The following is a 22,348-nucleotide window of genomic DNA, read 5'->3' on the forward strand; positions in this document are numbered from 1 at the left end:
TAATTTCAGACACTCCCATAGAATGGAAAGTTAGATTAAGAAACCATACTAGAATTGAAGATCTAAAAATTGAATTTATTTCAGACAAAAAAGTTTTCCAATTTGAATCGGTTTCTTCTAAACAATTGTCCAGGGGTGTATGAAAAAGATGACCGAGGTTCCAGTACCTTTTCATAATTTAGAAATAACATAAAAAAATGTCCGTATAGGAAATTTAAAAGACATTTTAGATATCATCCCAGAATTAGTACATTAGATAACAAAATTAAGAGAATTTCAATTTGAGTTACTACTAGTATATAACATTATTTACGTGAACCACCATTTATCCAGATTTCATTTTGGAACAAGTAATAAATGCTCACTCTGGTGTAAAAGATAAAGAAACCTATAAACCTATATTTTTCGAATGTGAAAAAGTGAAAATGTTGTGGAATCAAGGTAGTAATCTGTTTAATCTCCTAATTCTTGATAACTTAAGTTGGAAAGCAGATTATGTTGGTGTAGAGGAGATAACTGATGAAGAGCACTTATTGTTCTATCAATGAAATATTCTATATTCCATGCCAGAGGAAAATTTAAACTTCCAAATGCGTTGGAAATACAAGATAGTTTGCTGAAAAGTAACAAAGTTAAAAAGAAGATTGCGATCCAGCGAAATACAAATAAACACGGCATTAAAAAAAATGGGGATATCTTAAATTAGATGGGAGGGGCAAATGCGTCCTTTACCCCCAAATGTTCGGGGCCACTGACAGACCATAGTTTTTTTGTTAAAAATAGATAATTAAAAATATTATTATTATCATTTCATTTGTTATTTTATTAAGAATGGGGAAGGGAGGGTGGTGCCAGGTTTGCTGTTCCATGGACCTATAAGAAATGGACGATTAACGCGAGCATTCTTTTGATGCAATCATAGTCGCCGTATCCTGATTATGTGCATATTAATGAGAACATACAGGTGTTTTGACAATAGCGGCTACCGAGGCGAATCTGATCTTTACAAAGGAATCCTTTTCCTCTTCTGAGCGCTTGTTTGCTGATGTCCTGTAACAATTACCTTTCAATTATGATGGTTCAGTTTTGGAACAGCAAATTGAGAAGCAGACGATTTTTGTGATATCAAATATATTATCATCGATTTGCACACTTCTGCACACTCATAATGACCTTACTAACAATGAGAGGGAGACGACCCTACAAGAAACCCACCATGTTTCTCTGGAATGTCATGAGGAAATCTTTAAAATGTAATTATAAATTACAATTTCAATTTCATTTCAGCTTGTATCTCGAAATATTCATACATTTTCCCAAATAAAAAAACATGGAACTAAGATACTTATTTGTAAACCAGAACTGCACATTAATTTCAGAGAATTTGGGTAATTTATTACCTTCTGCGCATACAATTTGTCTAACGTTAAATGTCTAATCACCGAAAGCTTCTGTAACTCATGGTTTAATTGTCGGCGACCATGATGGTATCACAAGAGATAAAATATAAAGAGAATGTTATTCACATGACGATAACAATCAGATGTTAGTGAATTCATTAACTAACCGATGAATGTCTAGCTTTCATTGGTCCATGCTCGGATATATTTCATATGTATTATGAAATTTTAAAAAATGATTTTGTATTGATGTGTTGAATGAATTCAATTAATAAGAACTTAACACATAAATACAGCCACTCATTCATGTGTTACCATAATTACGATAAAAAAAGTATGAGAAGAGAGAGGGGGGCTAATTGAGAGAAAATTTAGATACCCTTTTGTCATGAAATCAGAGGTTAAAAAATGTTGGGATTAATTAGATATCTGACCATTAGACATAGCGCAAGGAGCAAATAATCCATGTGGATTTGGCGTTTTAGAAGTACCACGTTTTATTCATGTGATTATGATTATTAGTATTATTCGTTTAGTTACAGATTTTTCCTTCACCTTTTAAGCAAATATGAGACCTCTCGAGTACTTGTAGAAGATAAACTGTAAGCCTAATTGTTTTATGTATACTTTACATCGAATCAATGAATTCCCTTTCATATCTGTTCACTTTAAATATAAATTTCTCATCCGCCTTGTTCAATAACTTTATTTACTCTTATGATGCTTAATCATCAGATATTTTGCCACGCTTTGACCTATTTCCTAAACTCGATCCTTCTCGCTATTAAGCTGATGATATTTTGGTTTGTCTACCCAACAGCTGGCGTGTATGATAAAGTGAGAGCAGTCAGTTGTGATTAGATGCGTGGGGTGTTTTAATGACAGGATTTCATCGTGTTCGTCATTAAACTTTGGTATCATGCAGGTTCTTTGCATAGCCGAGTAGCTACAGGTTCAAAGGACATGTCACTCCTCCCAGATGATAATTGCTTTAAAGCAATTAGATTTTTCAACAAATGCACAAAAAAGGAATAAGATAGCGAGGAAAATTAAGGAATAAGTATTTCGTTGAAACACACACACATCAATGAGCCCTGTATGAGAAATATGGTTGCTCATTCCTTCACAGATGAATGTCATATGCCACCATAGTACACCATAATTTATTCCAAGTCAGACGAAATGGTTGAGGCCCCGTGATGATCCAAGCATACACATTCAAAATAAGAAAATAACAAATATTCAGAAGGGGATTTTTTATCCAAAATATTGTTTACCTTAAGAAACATTTTTAATACCTGTCTGCCTTTTTGCTATATGGAGAAAAAAATGCACAATACGTATGATACGTCTTATATGGAAAAGTTGGTATGAGATGCCGTTCAAGGATTATTGCTTGGCTAATAATATACATCATAAGCTAAAAAGAGACATAAGTCCATCATAACGCACTAAATTAAATTTAACAGTTTTTATATCACTCAGAAAAATAGGTTTCGCTTTCTCGTGACAATTATGAGAATCGTGAAAATGTTCAAATAAAATGCTATATTACAAACGATCGTCTCACGTATTCTATCAAGTGTTTTATCCAGAATTCTTGGTTCATCCATGTATATGTTTTGTTCTTTCGGAAAATCAAAAGCGGCGGCAATTTCATGAGATTTGGCCCATCTAGAGGGACGAGACCTTAATCAATTAGACACACATTAAAAAATTAGGGGGCACGCCCCCCCCCCCCCCCCCCGATTGCAAGCAATGCGATACAGTTATACTGTGCTTTTGTTAATCAAGGAATGTTTGTTTAATTGGGATCTATTGAACAGAAAGGGGCATTCAATTAGCCAGTTAATATCACATGGAATCCAGTCATAAGTATTGTTTGTTGCTATGTCTGGGAAATCCCAAGTTTGCTTTAGGTAGTTAAAGGAAACCTTTGTTCTGAAAATATTCACACAATGTGAATACGTTAGTGATGGTAATTGTTTGTGCATTCTAGCGTTACATCATTAAATGAAAAAATGGCTACATTCTTTTCAAGCAAAAAGTAAGGTAATGATTTCGTTTCACGTTAAATTGTCATCTTCACTTTGGAATCACTGTCCTTAGGATTACATACATAATCATTATCAACTTTGATAATTCTTCCATGAAATTTCTTTGAGGCTTTAAAGAATTTCGCTGACCTTTTCGCTTGACCTACTTCCACCCCATTCTTTTCCACTTGAGCGGAAAACCGGTTTCACCACACCTTGTAATTTGCGAAGTTGAAGCACGACAACCTTAGCAGTATCAGGGTGTGTCGCTATTGAATCCTTGGATAAGCCACATCTTCGTCCAAGTCGCATTTACCGGTTCAGCTTCCATTCATTATGGGCGTTGTGGAAGCCGTATTCATACCATGCTTGGCCGTCGTCGTCGTCTCCTTCGTTCACCTTTCATCTGCAGCCAGTCTTAAGAATTTAGATCAAAGCGATGCAACAACGGTAAGTAAATACGAACATGACGATTGTAAAAACGAGTAGATAACCTTCTTGCTAACCACGTTGCACTGGTGTTTGTAATGCCATTCACTTAAAGTTTTTTTTTTTGAAGTAATATTTATAAAAACATTCAGTTCAAAATTATACATACAATAGTATATTAACAAAACATTGTTCACAAAGTCAAATAAACAATTATTCATAATACAAAAAAGAATTGTACCAAAAAAAAATACAGAATATAACATTCGAGTCATCAGGAACAAAATAGTTATAACAAATTAATCTATAGTGACGCAATTGAACTGAATGAGTAAACAAAGTAAAGCCCTCCCATCCCAACTGCCCCCCCCCCCCACATCCCATCCAAGCCCAGGAAGCGCGACCTGCTTCCCTCCCCTCAACCCTACCCTCCATTTCAGTCTAACTGTATGCTTGAACTTTCTTAGCCTCAGCATCCCTAGAAAATAAACTTGTCCCAGTGTCTGAAATGGTTTGTTAATAGACCTCTCTGTTCAGCTAGTTTTCTTTCTTCAAGTCCATCTTCTTGTATTTTTTTCCTTAATATGGTTAAGGGTCGGTGGATCTTTTGTGTTTCTACTATTTTTTAAAATCATATACTTTATGAGGATTATTATGTAATTTAATAATTGAGCCTCTCCTTTAGTTGACCCTTCCACGCCTACGTGTACACCTTTTTTTTAAATCTATATTTGTAATGATAGGGAGTTGAAACATGTTCCCACATTCTTTCCATATAGTTTTTATTTTATCACATGAAAAGAATATATGATCATATGTTTCTTCTTCTTTACTGCAGAATGAACATAAATCATCTGTTGTAATTTTAAATAAATATAAATATTTTTTTGTGTATAGCATATTGTGTAATATTTTAAATTGAAATTCTCTGAGTCTGCTGTTCAGAGTCGATTTTCGTGGTCTTAGAAAAATATCAGATATATCTTTTTTTGTTATTTTATATTTTTCCTCAAGTTTTTAAATGCTTGGGGTATATCCGATATCATACTTACAAGAATATCATATATTCTTTTTGATGTGATGTCTTGAAAGTCAAAAGTCCTGCCTTTTAATTGAAAATCCAAAATTAACTCACTATCTATGGAACTTTGACCCCCTTTTTTCAGCGAGTCCTTCCAAAAGTATGGAATGTTATTAAAAATTTCGAGTATCTTTTCTATTTCAAAACGATCCAAACCCATTTTTTGAAAGGTCGAGATAGACTTAATCTTCCCATCTTTATCTACAATATGATGGAGTTTATAAATTTTCTTTAAAAACAGCTTTTCATTATAATAGGTTTGCCCTTTCAAACGGATGAACCTATTATTGAAAATGATCTCATTTCTTTTATTCTTCTCTTTAAGTAAAAACAATTCCTTATTGAACCATACATCTAACATTTCTGTATAAAATTCTGGCAGTTTGCTTACTCAAATACGATATCATATTAATATATTTGCAGCATCGATCGGCTCTCGGGTTGTGGTTACATAACAAATATTTATTGTATAGATATACCGTATATAGATGTGCACTTATGGTGATTTTTTTTCGTTAGCCAATGTGCGTGGATTCTTATGAAGGAATGTAAGCTTCACGCAGGTTTAACAAATGTCTCTCAATCTAATGATTTTTTTTCAATATGACATCGACGGATATATTGTAGAAAAGGTACAAAGTGGATTTCAATCAAGTCAGTACATCATCAGTTCATAATGATTTCACAATTTTCTAAATTCCTCTAAACAGATTATTGAAAAATTCAAGCGACAAATCAAACCAGATGTCATTTCGAAACTCCGTAAGTAAAATATGCAATCTACTCGTTGCTTTGCTTAAGATGGCGCTCTTGAAAAGTTTTTATATTATTTCATTGATCATACGCAATATATTTGCGACTCGAGTCTCCCATAACTACAAGTACTATATACACGGTCAAGGTCAATATTCAATATGGGTTATTCTCAATATCTAATTTTTTGGTAGTTAAATATAACAAAACTCTGAACGATTACCATTGATCACTCACACTAGTGCGAGTTTAGTATTAGTAAACTAACCTAGTACAAAGAACCGCGTTTGGCAGTGGATTTCTAACTGGTGGGTCGCATGTGCTGCGACGCCACTTCTGGCGTCCACAACACACGACTTCTATGACCTGATTTTTCTGTGAGCGGCGGCATTTAATGTACCCTTGAAAGACCATTGATTTATATTTCTTTAATTGCATGAGACACATCGGCAAAGGCATAGGTCCAGTTGAGTTTCTAACCGGGGATTGCACTTTTTGAAAATGCGGCGCCAAGAAAGGGGAAGGACCGCCAGTGATATTCTGCCACCTGTCCATTTTCAATTGTTTTTCATACGCACCATGGGTAGGACCTAATCGGTACATATTTCATTTGATTCTACCTTATGTGTTATTTTAATTTTTAACTGAAAATATGAGTTTCACTGCATAATTCAATACTGAAATGGATACTCTATGTATAAATAGGCTAGATTTTGTATTCATGAATACAGAAGAAAAAAGGGAACCTATCAAAATGTTGCATATGCCGGGTAAGGAAAAGACTATCTTGGTAGAATTGCACTAATTGATGATATTAATTTGTATTTGTATTTTGACTATATCCTTATTTTACTAGCTTTCTGCCAGCGATATGACGGGTCTCGGGGGTTCCGTTGCAGTGACGGTGGTTGTGTACGACTGAGAGAAGTCTGTGATGGTGAACCTGACTGTACAGATGATGCCCAAACAGCAGATGACGAGGATGCCATGTATTGCTCTGCAAACAACCTTGAAGAGGTATAGACCCGTTCGAAAAATACTACGTCTCACCTGATACAGAGAAAGCATAAAATATAGAAAGTTCCAGCGAGAATCCATTAAAAAGTATTGGGGGTGTCACATGGGAGCAGTTACCTGTATGTCATCTCATCAGAGGCGTCGATCCTGGGGCCACGGGGGCGATGAAAATATTAGGGGGGCAAACATATCGTTTTGCCCCCCCCCCCCCCAATAATTCCACATGTGCAAACAAGATTGTAATGTTACAAAGAAATCAGCAAGCGAGATTGAGATACACAACTCGTTCCTTATTCAAAACCGTGCTCAAAATGCCCGCTTTTCAGATTGGAATATAAAAAATTTTAGCTCGCGCTTCGCGCTCGCATCATTACTGTAGCAAAACCCACACTTTTCATGATTAAATGGGTGAATAGAATGTCCTGTTTTCAGTTCTAAGCCTCAGAAGATCTCCCGCTTCGATTTGCAATAATCTTTTGTTGGATATATATCTTCTTTATTAAAAACATCCTTTAAACTAGCTGTCAGGTCAAAATATCAAAAATTTCAGCTCGCGCTTCGCGCTCGCATCCAATGTTCTTTTGAATACCCATCTTAAACATTGGTACAAAAATGATTAGAATATCAAGCTTTCAGGTGAGAATATAAAGAAATTTTAGCTCGCTCTCGGCACTCGCATTATTTATGTATCCTCCTCACGACAGTCCTAAACAGGTACCTTTTTCATATTTTCATGTCAGTATAATAAAACAAATCAGCTTGAGCTTCGCGCTCGCATTAATGTTGGTGAGATATGTGTCTCTATCTCATATATATATATATAGAGAGAGAGAGAGAGAGACCTATGTGTGAGGGTGTGTATGTGTATGAGTTCTGTTTGTTTTGTGTGATCGAGCGCCCTTGGAACGTTGATTCATGATTTTGCCCCCCCCCCCAATCTAAAAATGGATCGACGCCCCTGATCTCATGATCTGTGAAAACGGGATTCAACATTTGCGAACTCATTACTACAATGAGTTGTGATTCATTGCGGCTTTTTTACGAAAACATAGAATCTAATCGAATTCTCTTAAAAGGGCATAATAAGCCGGTTCAAAGATACAACTTGAATATGAGTAGATAAAGGTAATTTTGAGGGATCAAAACACGAGCCTCAAACAAAAATAAGATCGTGTGAAAAGAACAGTTTGTCCTTGATTTGTGCAATTTCATGATATCTGACCTTTTTCATGAAAAAGATTACCTTTGCATCTATGTACGGTTTCTGTGACATCGGGACCCCGTCTTACAATTAGTTACGATTGATCCAATCAATCGTAACTCTATGGAAATCCATCAGTGTCCTAATTTTTTTCTACAGGAAATTTGCAAAATGTCCTTTGTAAACAAAGAAAAAGACCAAATTGTCAAAAAATTAATGACTTTATGGATATACATTCTATATCTGGATTTTTTTTAACAATCGTGCATGTCATTATGTTGACTTTGCTGGCTTTCCATAGTTACGATTAATCGGATCAAGCGCAACTCTTTGTAAGACGGGCCTCATATTCACACTTCATTCCTTGCTCTGTTTCAAGTGATATTTAAGCTCATTACAGAAGCAGGGTATAAGTATTGGTTTTACCCTTGTGTGTAAAGTATTTTTAATTTTAATTTTTAGTTTTCAATTATAGTTCTTACCAGCTCTCTCATCCGATAAAAAACAATTATACTTTTTTTCATTACGCTACATTGCTTTCTTAAAGGGAATACAAGAATGAATTCAATACAGAAATTATTTTGTATCTTGAACCCAGCCATGTAGCACCTATCAATGTTCAGGAGGGCAGTGTATCCCCTGGGATTCAACGTGTGATGGTGATCCAGTAGACTGTGAATATACTGGAGAGGATGAGACTGAGGCACTTTGTGGAGTTACATGTCCTGGTGACTTCCGAAGGTTCCACTGTAATAATTCGGTAAGTTTGATTAATGAAGAGAAAATAATATAAATAGGCATTAATAATAATAGCGGCATATTCACCCAGGGTAGCCACTTCAGTTCCGAAAACTGTTCTCCCAGCGGGCCCTGCTATTATTACCCCGGCTTTAGCACGGCTACCTTGATCGGGCGCTCGAGCATTCGAGGAATTTCTTCCTACCGAGTACCCATTCACCTCACCTGGGTCGAGTGCAGCACAATGTGGATAAATTTATTGCTGAATGAAATTGCGCCATGGCTGGGATTAAAAAAATAAACCGACGAAACAGTAAAGGGAGTGCGAAGAGAATGGAATTGAGAAAAAAAATGGTGAAAAGAGAAGCAAGCAAAGTTTGGTTGGGGAGCGAGATATTTTTTATTATTTAAGGACAAGTCTACCCCAACAAAAGTTGATTTAGATGAAAAAAAAATTGAACAATCCAACTAGCATAACCCTAAGAATTTCATCAAAATCGGATATAAATAAGAAAGTTAAAGACTTTTTTTCGTTTAGTTTCACAAAATAGTTATACGCACATCCCTTTAGTTATGCAAATGAGGGAACTGATGACATCACTAACTATTTAGTTTGTGTTTTTATATGAAATATTCTAATTTTCTCATTGTCCTCCCTGAACACTTGAATTACCATTGTCCAACATCTTATGGTTCAGTCAAGTGGGTTCTTATTGTCAAATTTGTAAACATTTCAATATTGTATAATTCAAATGATAAAAAACAAACTTAGTGAGAGAGGGGCATCATTGATTATCTCATATGCATGTGACTAAATTGTGCATGCAACTATTTTGTGAAAAATAAGCAAAATTTTAGAATGTCATATCTTGTTTATATCCAGTTTTGATGAAATATTCAGTATTATGCTGATCTGATTTTTCTCTATTGATTCAAATAAAAAGATATACGAGGTGTACTTGACCTTTATGTATGACAGTACAAGTTGTTTAGTGAAATAAGTTATACCAAAGTTCTACGTCATTTATTTAATGGACCCCTACGTAATACGTAATAATTATTGATAATGGTATACTTTGTGTCGATGGCCGACAAGGATGAAGAAATGAAACACTGAGGGTATCCAGACTTATAGTTGATATGTCCTGCCTGACATATCAACTGTTAGTGACAAGAGGTGGATTTTCCCTCAAATCAGGATAGTGGACAGGCAGTGCACGCGGGTGTGTATCGCGGCGCTTCACTCAACCAACTTCATATCCCTTAACGTAGAACATACTGTAATGGTGTGTTCCCGTAGCAGTCCACGAGGGAACGTGTAATTCTAAAAGACCCTGATCTTAGTTTAAGTAGTAATGATGAACACGGATATAGGAGGCCTAAGGTGTCGAATGTAGGATAATGGTCCATTATGACAAACACATTGTACCTCATAATCATCTATAGGTTTGCATCACACGATCCCTGATCTGCGACCTCCGTTGTGATTGTTACGAATGCGATGACGAAGTCGGTTGTGCAGAGCATACTTATCCATGTGATGACAATAAGCAGTTCAGATGTGATGATGGTACTTGTATTCTTGATGATCAATTGTGTGATGGAAAGAAGGTTAGTGTGACATATAGTAGGAGGTGGAGAAGGAGCAGAATAGGGTAGCAGTAGTAGAAGTAGTAGTGGTAGTAGTAGTAGTAGAAGTAGAAGTTGTAGTAGTAGAAGTAGTAGTAGTAGTAGTAGTAGTAGTAGTGGTGGTGGTGGTGGTGGTGGTGGTGGTGGTGGTGGTGGTGGTGGTGGTGGTGGTGGTAATAGTATAGTGGTGGCAGCAGTAGTAGTAGTAGTAGTAGTTGTAATAGTAATAGTATAACCAACCAGCGTAGCTTTATGGCGTAGTCCTTGCACTATCAATGTCAAGATAGTAGGTTCGAATCTCAATATAAACACGTACAAAATAGGATAAAAACTGGAAGGAAGCTCGTAGGAATATAAATTCGCGCTCCTGAATGTCGCTTGTCTAAGATGTTAGGTTAGGTCAGGGATTCGATGCCCTTGACCAAGCATTTTATGTTAATTCCTACTTTTATCATAGAAAGTGCTGTATACAAAATGAGAACCATTGCATGTTAATTTTAACTGGAAATCAAATTTTGCTCATGTTTGATTTGAACGTTAAGATTCAGCATCTTTATGGATTCATATTTTACCATTACAATTCGGTCAGAATTGCCCTTCGGGTGAAGATGAAGAAGGTTGTACAGATGATCATGGATGCCACATTCGACAAGAATTTTACTGCGAGGCAAACTATCGTTGCCTTCATCGCGACAGGCGGTGCGATGGTGCGCTAGACTGCCCCAATGGGAATGACGAGAAAGCATGCGGTTTCACCACTTGTTTCAGTGAAGAGTTCAGATGCGCTAGCGGTAGGTCCGATTTGTTTGTTAGGGTTCATTAGTCTTTCAACAAACAAAACTTAAATTTGTATTTGTTTACAATCCTAAAATATCACTGTGGTACACTTATATATATATATATATATGTATATATTAAAACAAATTCAGTTTTGTACATTTGACAAATAAAGTAATATTTTAAGATATGTCATATTTATCATGCTGTTGAAAAATCCACTAAATGTAATGTACAAAAATGTTCACATACACATGCACTCAATTCGATTATGAATCAGGCAGCTGATTATGTACACATATACTCTCATATTTGACGATATCATTAATAATCGGGAATCGTTCTTTCTGCTTTATGACATTCAGGAGCAGGTGATTTCTTTCTATTAAGCACAATTCGGTATTATATTATTATATAGGAAAGTGTATCGGAAGAGAAAAACGGTGTGACAGGGTGGTTGATTGTCCATTGCCCGGAGACGATGAAATCGGCTGTAATCGAGAATGCAATGAGGAGGAGTTTGAATGCCTTGATGGTGAGTGCATCCCTCTCTACCGGGCCTGCGATGGATTTGCATTCGACTGCAAATCCTACTACGGAGAGGATGAAGACGGGTGTGGTCAGAGAAGATGTCCGCAGCACTGGTATTCTTGCTTCAATGGTCGGTGCCTACCTGAAAACTGGAGGTGCGATCGAGAACCAGATTGCAGCTTTGGTGAGGACGAGACCAACTGCGGACAAACGGTAGGATCGACGTAATTTGACACGACATATATGCTTTCTTTTTTCATCTTGTAACACAAAATATTAAGATAATGCTTTCACGGGAGAAAAGAGAAACATGTGGAATGAATAGATAATTATTTGTGACAAAAAGGAAACCTAACCTAGTTGTTAGACACAGTGCAGGTTTAAATCTAAATTTCACTTTCTCGACCAAATATTTGATCCTCAGGATCTTAATTCTATGTTAGATAATGTTTGGTCAGACATCAAAAAAAAGTTCTTTACCAGGGTTGCCAATGACGTATTGAGCTCTGGGGAATGGGATACATAATCAGACAATGTCCGGAGACAAAATTGAAAAATCACAAATCCCTTTACGTTGTATTAAATCATTTTATCCACAAAGAATGAATCGCCACGAAATTCACATTTAGTAACCAGGGATGTCGGGTCTCTTTAAGATTCGGTTTCCTAGATGGAAAGCCATTGATATCATAACGCTGTCCAGCATTATCGACGCTCCATTGTTATGACTGATTTCAAGTAATTGCATGTATATGTTAGACATGGTTAAGGGACCCGCTTCATAGAGACTTACTATTATGGCAACTTTTCCATTATTTTGTATCTAAACTATTAAATCATGTTACCATGGTAGTTTGTCAGGATGGAAAAGTTACCATAGTTTTGGTTCCTAATAAATCAGGTACCATTTTACTACTGAGCAATGCTCTGAAACTACATGTACATTCGACCTTCCTGAAGCTTTGTTTTCTAGTTTCATTTGAAAGGATGAAATGTTCTAAACAAAAATGTATATCATGAATTGAGCAGTATGTGTAGTGAAGTCAGAGCTGAGGAAAATGGGGGAGTCGGTTTTGGTATCGAACGTACAAAAAATAAATATTTTTGTGTAATTTTCCTCAATTGACGAAAACCTGATGAGGGACCATTCTCATGAGAATGTATTCTGTCTCCCTCTCTTAGATCGTTTCGGCTTGTGTTCAGGGAGAGTTTAGCTGTGGTGACGGTCACTGCATCTCTGAAAGACATAAATGCAATGGCTACAATGACTGCAACAATGGACTGGATGAAGAAAGTTGTAACCTAGTTACATGTCCTGTAGGACAAGTCGACTGTGGTAACAACTATTGTGTTGTTGGTGGAAGATGTGATGGCACGTTTGACTGCAGCAACAGACAAGATGAAAGTGGTTGTCCATCTACAACAACTACATGTCCAGCTGGGCAGGTTGACTGTGGTAACAACTATTGTGTTGTTGGTGGAAGATGTGATGGCACGTTTGACTGCAGCAACAGACAAGATGAAAGTGGTTGTCCATCTACAACAACTACATGTCCAGCTGGGCAGGTTGACTGTGGTAACAACTATTGTGTTGTTGGTGGAAGATGTGATGGCACGTTTGACTGCAGCAACAGACAAGATGAAAGTGGTTGTCCATCTACAACAACTACATGTCCAGCTGGGCAGGTTGACTGTGGTAACAACTATTGTGTTGTTGGTGGAAGATGTGATGGCACGTTTGACTGCAGCAACAGACAAGATGAAAGTGGTTGTCCATCTACAACAACTACATGTCCAGCTGGGCAGGTTGACTGTGGCAACAACTATTGTGTTGTTGGTGGAAGATGCGATGGTACGTTTGACTGCAGCAACAGACAAGATGAAAGTGGTTGTCCATCTACAACAACTACATGTCCAGCCGGACAGGTTGACTGTGGCAACAACTATTGCGTCTATGGCACAAGATGCGATGGCAAGACCGACTGCAGCAATGGGAGTGATGAAGATGGCTGTATTCTTCCATTTATAGGTAAGTAAGGGAGGGTGTGGTTGGCAGGCCAAATCATAACAAAATCCTCATTAAAAGCTTTCCATTTCAGGAGTGAAACTTTCTTCCAAGATAATCATCATTGACCTTTTTTTTATTCGAATATCTTACAGAATAATTTGATACCACTAATTCATTGTCGGGATGATTTAACAAATATTGATTCATACTTACACTTTCATAATTATTATAAGTTTATCATCGTTCTGAGAATAATTGTTTACTCCCCTCGGTTTCTCTATTTTCTGCCCTTCCCCTTCTCTCTCTCTCTTTCTTTATCTCTTTCTCTCTCTCTCTCTCTCTCTTTCTCTCTTTCCCTTAATCTCTTTCTCATTATAATAGATCTTGAAGGGACTGTGAGATCTTTGGTTGAGGCTGTGGAATCTCTTGAGCAACGAGTGACAAATTTGGAGCAATTAGGTACGCAAGAAGTCAACTTCAAACATAAATAATGAATATAGAATCTACTCAACAATAAATTGACATATCAGTCGATAATCATGTATGCGATGAAAAAAATGCATATCTTAACAAATAGTCCTGACTAAAAATAAAAAATAGTATAATTTATCATAGGTTATAGGTAGGCTTCAAGATTCGTGATTGTTCTTTTCATTTTTTCCACAGACTTACAGAATACTTTGCTTTACCTTCAAGACCAGATCGATTATATCTTTGCTTCGCAGCAGTATTATGCACATTCAGATGAAGAAGAGGAGGATCTAATGACTACTCAACCTGCCACAGTGGGCACAGTGGAAGGAGGTATTCCTGATACGTCGAAGACGAATTTAGCATCAACAAAAACTTCAACTACATCATCGGCAGCCGATAATGTTGCGTCGACACCGATTTCATCAACTGCATTATCGGCAGCCGATAATGATGTTGCATCGACACCAACTTCATCATCTGCATCATCATCAGCCAATGCTGATGTTGCGTCGACACCTACTTCGTCAACTGCATCATCGGCAGCCAAAAATAATGTTGCGTCGACACCCACTTCGTCAACTGCATCATCGGCGACCAATAATGATGTTGCGTCGACACCCACTTCGTTAACTGCATCATCGGTGGCCAATAATTATGTTGCGTCAAAACCAACTTCAAATTCTTTACACTATGCACATTCGGATGAAGAAGAGGAGGATCTCGTGGCTACTCAACATGTGGGCGTAGTGGAAGGAGGTATTTACGATGCGTCGACATCCACTTCGTCAACTGCATCATCGACAGCCAATACTGATGTTGCGTCAATGTCCACTTCGTCAACTGCATCATCGACAGTCAATACTGATTTTGCGTCGACATCCACTTCGTCAACTGCATCATCGGCAGTCAATACTGATGGTGCGTCAACATCCACTTCGTCAACTGCATCATCGACAGTCAATACTGATGTTGCGTCGACAACCCCTTCACCCTCTGCATCATCATCTGTTACTGCCTCTACGCCATCGACGGTCAATGAATCTACATAGATTAAAACGACAAAGTAGGTTTCCCATAAAACAGCACAAGATGAATACGGAAATTCAAGCAATTAAATTTTATAGTATCCAATGCACAAGGATTATATTTTCTTGATCAACAGTAAGGGCATTCTTTTCTAGAAGGTTTCAGCTTTGGATTGGTTCTTCCAAGTACCATGTTTTGTATGGTACAAAATGGATTTTGAAATTTCAATTGAAAATATATTTGCTTGAGTCACAGCCTATGCAATATAAATTGAACCTCATCTGCACAATTTCTCAGCCATTGGTAAAAAAAAAGTTGGTGGTTCCTTTCATGACTTATTGATAAAACCGTTTTCTAAAGTACACATGTCATTTGTTATCAATGTTCGTTATTTTGTTTTAAATAATTTGACAAAAACGTCAAGCATGTTGTAATATTCTACAAAATTTTCTTAAAGGATGTTCACAATTCAGTATTATTCTAAATTATCTTATTCGTTCATTTGTAGTTTTCACTTTGATTGTGCATTTTACTTTTTTTAAAGATTTTTTTGTTATATTCTATTGTCAAATTCAAAAAATGTATCACGTTGAGTGATTACTTCCTAGATATCTTGTAAACCAATCATTAAAATTGGCCTTAGGCGAAGAATGTTTAAGATGTCATTGTGTTTCATGTTAGTATTACTGCATGTTAATAAATTATTAATCCATAATAGAACGGAGCGAATATACTTTCAATACTAGGAAAACAAAATAAAAGTAAACTCGAGGAGAAATTAAAGATTTTCAGGGGAAAATTGTACAAACTACTCGTTTCATATTTATGGTAAATACGGTGAAAGTAATGGTTCTGAAAAGTCGAAATTGCATAATGAAAAAAGAAGCCTCATGCAAACAAGAATTCCCCTGTCATGAACAAAGTCCCATATTATCGTTATATGATTAAAGTAAGCATTGGTATACTAGTATATGATGTACGATTTGTTTAAATGAAACTAGAATGCAATGAAAATTGAACCATTATCTCTTCCAATTTAAAGGCTGTGCACCGTAATATTGATCTGGATTAATAATTTAGGAGATAAAACAGACGGATAGTATTTAACGTTGTTACAAAGAAGGCAAGGTGCAAAGCAAATGTCACGAAATGACAATGAAAATGTTGCTAATGTAATTACACTGCTACTGTGGAACTGTTGTAGTACGCCTATACAAGAGAAGGGAGGGAGAGCGGAGGAGAGAGAGGGGGAGAGACGGGGTGGTATAAAAGAGGCAGAAAGGGCGAGGGAAACAAGAAAGAGTGAAAGATAAATGAAAGAGGGGAGGGAGGTGAAAACGATAAAGAGCGGATACAAAAAAGACAGTAGCGAAATATCAATAGGAAAAGTTTTTTTCCTATTTTCCCCTTGTTTTGGAAACACTCCAAAAGGAGAATTTATACAAAGCCAGTATAGGGGTGGATTCTGAAATAATAATATTCGCCAAGGGGCATAACCGTGAAGAGAGTATTACTGCTTGAGTCACATAGGCCCATAACTATTGATATTGGGATTAAAATACGCAAAGATACATCGAATTATAGCTTACCTATATCATTCAACCTCAAATTCAGTTCAGCAATGAAAAATAATTTAAAGGTAAGCGATATTCTGGCAAAACGGTTGATTGCATTGTCCTTATTAATATGTAATTGGTGGGATGATGATATACTGTCCCAATTATCCTTTGAGATAAACATGATCAAAACCATGATTATCTCAGATTTTCAGATATGGTTGTAAAAAACTCTCCAGTGTAACCAAATCAGTTTCAGCAATGAACAGAATTCAATCCTGCTTTGTCATTCTTGGAGAGAAAAAAATAGAAACAAAGTGTCATGAAATACGAAAGAACAAATGGGAGGATTATATCATTCCAAATTCTAATGTCATTTTTTATTAGTGTTTTTTGTTAGTATGATAGCTATCTCTTTTTATACCATATTATTTTCAGTATGGAGTCCCTTCAAATATCCGAACCTAATCAAAGGCAGTTAATTTAAAGTCAGTTAAAATCTATATACTCCAGATTTTTTTTCTCAGCCCACTAAAAAAATAAAATATTCATTACATGCTGGAGAAAGCATTCTTTGTTAACCATTCGACATGTAATAACACGATCTTTTGCATCATCAAAAGATGGCGCTATATTTATTCCTTCTACTCCAGATAAAATATTTGACAAAATCATAGCCTTCCGAATCTATTTTTTATAGTTAGCGTTATCGTTTCCATTTAGAGATGGATATGGAGGATACCGTGTCCGAGGGATCTAAGGCGCTCACTAGACATTTGAAAGTCCAGGGTTCGATCCCGGCCACGGTACTATGCCCATGAGCAAGGCATTTAAGCGATGGTGCTGTTTTATCCTGCATTAAAATAAATAGAAACGCTACATGCATTTCTGATAACTCTGTATGCATATGGACTTAATCTTTCTTTTTTAAGATGGCTCTGGCGTCATTTCGTAAACAGTTGTTTGGATGAAGATTGAAAAATGCCTTATCCCTTATGGTGAACTTTTATTCTTACTCGATCACGTAAAGATAATTCAACCAATCATTTAAAGTATAGATGGGAGGTTGGGGGCCAAGGCACCCAAAAAGTTTCGAGACAAAGAACAAAAAGGGAGAAAAGGGGAGAAAGAGAAAGAGAAAAAGAAAGAAAAGGAGATGTTATATCATTTTCCTGATTTTCTGAATACATTGCAAAAGATAACTTGTATGTATTCTATAAGATGTGTTTGGCGCTCTCGTCGCAATTCGGCTATGTGCCGCAATATTTTTTTTTTAAATCAATGAACCACTTACATCTATCTATCTATCTATCTAATCTGATATAATCTAATCTTACCCATCCATCCATCCGATGAATCTTCTGAGATTTTCTTCTCTCTCCCTACCCCCCCCCCCCCTCTAGCTTTCCCTCTCTCTAACATACTCTTTATCCGTTTTTGTTTCTGTTTATGATAACTACTGTAGGAACTCGGAAGGACAGTTTTTTTCTGGTAAACACCAAGCTGGTAGTCGTAGTGGCTGACCTTATAGACGACAGATTACTCTCGGGCCTTTTTCAAAGTGGAGACGACAGAGTGGGATTCGAACTAACAACCTCTAACCCCCTCCCCTCCATCTCTCTCTCTCTCTCTAGTCCTACATAATCTCTCTTATATTTCCTCTCTTCCACGCTCTCCATCTTCTTCTCTCTCACTTTTTTCCCGATTGTATACATCCTCGCTATGTATCATCCTAACTTAAAGAATGACGCCATATGGAACAGTTTGGACCAGCCCTCCGTTCTATATTTCAAGTAATACATCGAAAAAAATCAAGAGAGGAATGAAATAATGAAGATAGAAGAATATCATATCTAAAAGAGGTAGTAAAGGTCTCCAAAATATATAACTCTATAAAAAAACTCTGTAAAATCCCCTCCCCTATCAAAAAGCCTTGGGTAAATCATTAAATGGGAGCTGATCTGAAATGTTAAAGGGGAATCCAACCCAAATAAAAACTTGTTTTTGTCATGAAAAGAAATATCAGACAAGGTGATAGGTGAAAGTTTGAACAATATTGGATAAACAAAAAGAAAGTTATGAATTTTTTAAAGTTGTAAATATTGGTAATCACTATACCCATGGAGACTTCAAATTGGCCGCATGTGTGATGTCATAGTGATGTAAGGCAAGGACTACTCTTCCATGTACTCCAATACATATTATGGCTAAAATGTCATTTTTCCCAAAAGTAGTATTTCAAATTATATTTTTCTTTCATGAGGACATAAAACAATATACTACCTGGGTTATATTTAGATTACTGCCCCAGGGGAATTGGTACTTAGGAGAAAACCACAAATCCCTGATAATAAAGTACATGGCCTATGGGAAAGTTGTCCTTGCCCCTTGTCATAATTTACTCACCCAATTGCCAATTTGAAATCTACATGGTATTAGTGATCTCAATTTTAAAGCAGCTCTAACTTTCTTATTACTTGTCCGATTTCTTTCAAACTTTCACCATTCTGTTTAATTTATTTTTCTCCCTCCCAACACAATATTTTATGGCCAAGGCTGTATTCCCCTTTAAGAATTGCTACCTCGAATTCTATCAGGGGCGGATCCAGCCTTCGCCAGTAGGGGGGACGTGCGGAATTTTTTTGCCTCATATTTCCCGATCGGCCGCTCGAAGTTGATTTTCGTTTGTTTCTTTAAAGGGATAGATCTAATCGTCACTTTTAAGCTTTATTCTCATAAATCAGCATAAATATATAATACTCTCATAGCCCTTATTCAAATTATGCGATCGCAAAATGCGAGGTATTTTTTTGTGTCAATTATTTTTTCCTAAAATGTAAACATTCTTGGCAATATTTGTGATCCTAAATGAGATGTAGTATCCAACTAAACAATTACTGCGAGATACGTTTTGATCTGATCAAATGGAACCAATTAACGGCTGCATGCAGTTAGCCATGAAGACGTAACATATATCAACAATCAAATCATGTGAGCGCGAAGCGCGAGCAGTAAATTTGACATTTCTAGCTGAAGAATGGAAATTCTAAGCACTTCTTGTAATCGTGAAAAGGATGAGCAATTGGAAATCTTTCTACATTAATAATGCGGGCAGAATTTTTTGATATTGTGATCTGAAACTGGATAATGATTTAAATAAAGAACAAGCTGCGTATCTTAAATGTACATGCGCGTGTGTGTTTCAAATTTCGACCTAGAATCTGGAATTCTAAGTTCCTTTTGTATCTCGAAAATCAATAATGTGTGCGAAGCGCGAGGTTAAAATATTTGTTATTCCGATCTGAAAAAGGGTCTGTATTTCTAGCACTTTGTAGGATTTTTTAAAACTGTTATGTTTCATTATTATAACTTTGAGTTTTGACATAGTAGGACCAGGACATCCTAAGAGCATTATGCTATCACATGAAAATGATTATCTTTATATATCTCTTCCTAAAATTAAAAATGCTTTTCCAAAATATTGGTTCGATAAGCTAAACATTGCTCAGTTTGAAAATCACGGTGATCAACGAATGCAAAACGATAAATTTATTCAAATTAAAACCGGTGACTCAATTGACATTACAATATCAAAAACAACAATTATACACACATGTTGTAGATTAAAAAAAAATTACACCCAACCATGTTATATTCTTAGCAAGATAGGCTGTCACTTGCAGAAGAATATGATTGGAGCAATTTTTTTAAATTTAAGTTTGGTAAATTATTTAATAACAGAGTAAAGATATATAATTTGAAATTACTGCATCGGAATTGCCGTATAAAGAAAATTTAGTTAGATCGATGTAAGATCACATCAGACACGGCATGTAACCATTGTCAACTAATTGAAACTCGAGATCATGTTTTGTTACATTGTCCACAAGTGAAATTATTTTGGCAGAAACAAAGCTATTTCACTGAGATCTAGTTTAATTCAAACATTAAATTTAATGATAAACCATTATTGATTGGCCACGACTTTGAAAATGAATACTTGGCCTTTCTGAACGTAATTTTGGTTTTCGCACGATATACGATTTATAGAGTTTACATGCTGGTTCATTTTACCTAAAAGAAATTCAGTTATTTTTCTTTGTTTTCAGGAATTTAAAAGATAATTAGTCACTAATTTGTGATTTCTTGAAAAAAGTAATAAGATCAAAATAACAGAAAAACAATACAATGAAATCAAAGGCTTGTGAAATGTGAAACTAAATGTATATTGTATTTATTGTGCTTGTGTATTGATTTTAATGTAATAAATACCTCTGATGAGGACAAACAAGAATTTCCCTATTTTTCTCTTCCTAAGCGCGAGATGAAATTGTAGATATTTCATTCTGAAAAAAGCGACAATTTGATTATTAAATCAATATCTTATTAATCTAACAAGCCTAATGAGAGCGCGAAATCTGTTAATATTATGGCATGAAAACTTAAAAAAATTGATAAAAATGATAAATCCATAACTCATTGTTCGAAATAGACATGAAATGAAATACTCCGAAAATTTGCTTTGCCCAATTGATTGTGGGCCCGGCAGCCGCTGTGCAGCACCACGAGGCTCTATCCCTTTAATCGTTGAATGCCAAACAGGGTAGCAGCAACTCCCATCTTTTAACGTCTTTTGGTCTGACGCGGCAGGGGTTTGAACCCCGACCTCCCGGTTGTGAGATGAACGCTCTACCAACTGAGCCAACTCACCAGTTGGCATTTGAAGCGAGTTTTTAATTATGAATAAAATGAATGAGTTAATATATTTTCAACAATCAATGCGAGCGCAAATCCCGAGCCAGAATTGTTGATAAACTGTCATGAATTGGGGATTTTAAGTAGCTTGTTACATAATATATATTGAGATATACATAACTCATTCAATCAAAATACGAGCGTGCAGTGCTAGATGATACGTTTTGATAATCTGACCTGAATGTGGATATTTTTGAGAACTTTAAGCAATACAGGAAAATAATAGGTAGGAAAAGGCGGGAGTAAGTTGAGCATAGGGGCAAGTTGAGCCAACACCCCCAGGCCAATGAAGAATGAGTCAGACATTATGGTGGTGTCATGTATTGATGACCCATTACATAACCCTTAATCCCACCACATTGTTTTCAACTTTGAAACAAAAAGTACTTTTTCAGAGGGAAAATACATATTTCAGCAAAAAAAAGTCAAAAAGGGTGTGAAAAAGATCAGTGCTTTTTTACCCACACACGTCTTTAAATATAATAAAGAAATAAGAACAATATTATTAGTCCAGGTATGGATTCACATTCTTGTCATAGTCTTTTACATGATGAATGCATAAGAAATGTGTGGATGTGAAAATACTGCATGAAGCTCGGACTGGGGTAATTTGAGCCAGCCAACATGGGGCAAGTTGAGCCATGGTAATTCTGATGGTAATGTATAATAATAAAAAAAAAACTTTAAAAGCCATCGATATGCAGGCAGAAAGGAGCAAATTCACAAGACAGATCTTTTACTTTTAGAGGATGTGAGTATTTATAGAGAATTAGCAAGTGAAAGACTTTAAATAAAGAATTGACATGATGCTGGTTCTTCCCGCATACATTTTGTAAATAGTTTTTGTGGCTCAACTTACCCCAGGTGGCACAACTAACCCCACAGATGGGGCAAGTTGATCCATTTGACATCGTTTTTCCCAAAGGTCACGTTGACT

The 22,348-nt window shown here is 36.2% G+C and overlaps 1 protein-coding gene across 2 annotated transcripts; it reads left to right on the plus strand.

The window, feature by feature from the left end:
- The first annotated feature begins 3,519 nt into the window (after window positions 1–3,519).
- On the plus strand, window positions 3,520–15,162 carry LOC446203 (soft fertilization envelope protein 1). 2 transcript variants are annotated; one of them, XM_041603236.1, is made up of 11 exons: window positions 3,520–3,886; window positions 5,657–5,708; window positions 6,556–6,716; window positions 8,516–8,677; window positions 10,102–10,266; window positions 10,874–11,075; window positions 11,480–11,805; window positions 12,775–13,621; window positions 13,982–14,059; window positions 14,267–14,618; window positions 14,670–15,162. In XM_041603236.1, exons 1-11 carry the CDS (start codon window positions 3,773–3,775, stop codon window positions 15,121–15,123), a joined length of 2,913 nt encoding a protein of 970 aa, XP_041459170.1. In that variant the 5' UTR covers window positions 3,520–3,772; the 3' UTR covers window positions 15,124–15,162. The 2 variants fall into 2 exon arrangements, with proteins under 2 accessions (XP_041459170.1, XP_041459169.1); XM_041603235.1 differs by having other exon boundaries at window positions 14,267–15,162.
- The last annotated feature ends 7,186 nt before the right edge of the window (window positions 15,163–22,348 follow it).

This window comes from Lytechinus variegatus, chromosome 3, assembly GCF_018143015.1.
Source record: "Lytechinus variegatus isolate NC3 chromosome 3, Lvar_3.0, whole genome shotgun sequence".
Classification (NCBI taxonomy): domain Eukaryota; kingdom Metazoa; phylum Echinodermata; class Echinoidea; order Temnopleuroida; family Toxopneustidae; genus Lytechinus; species Lytechinus variegatus.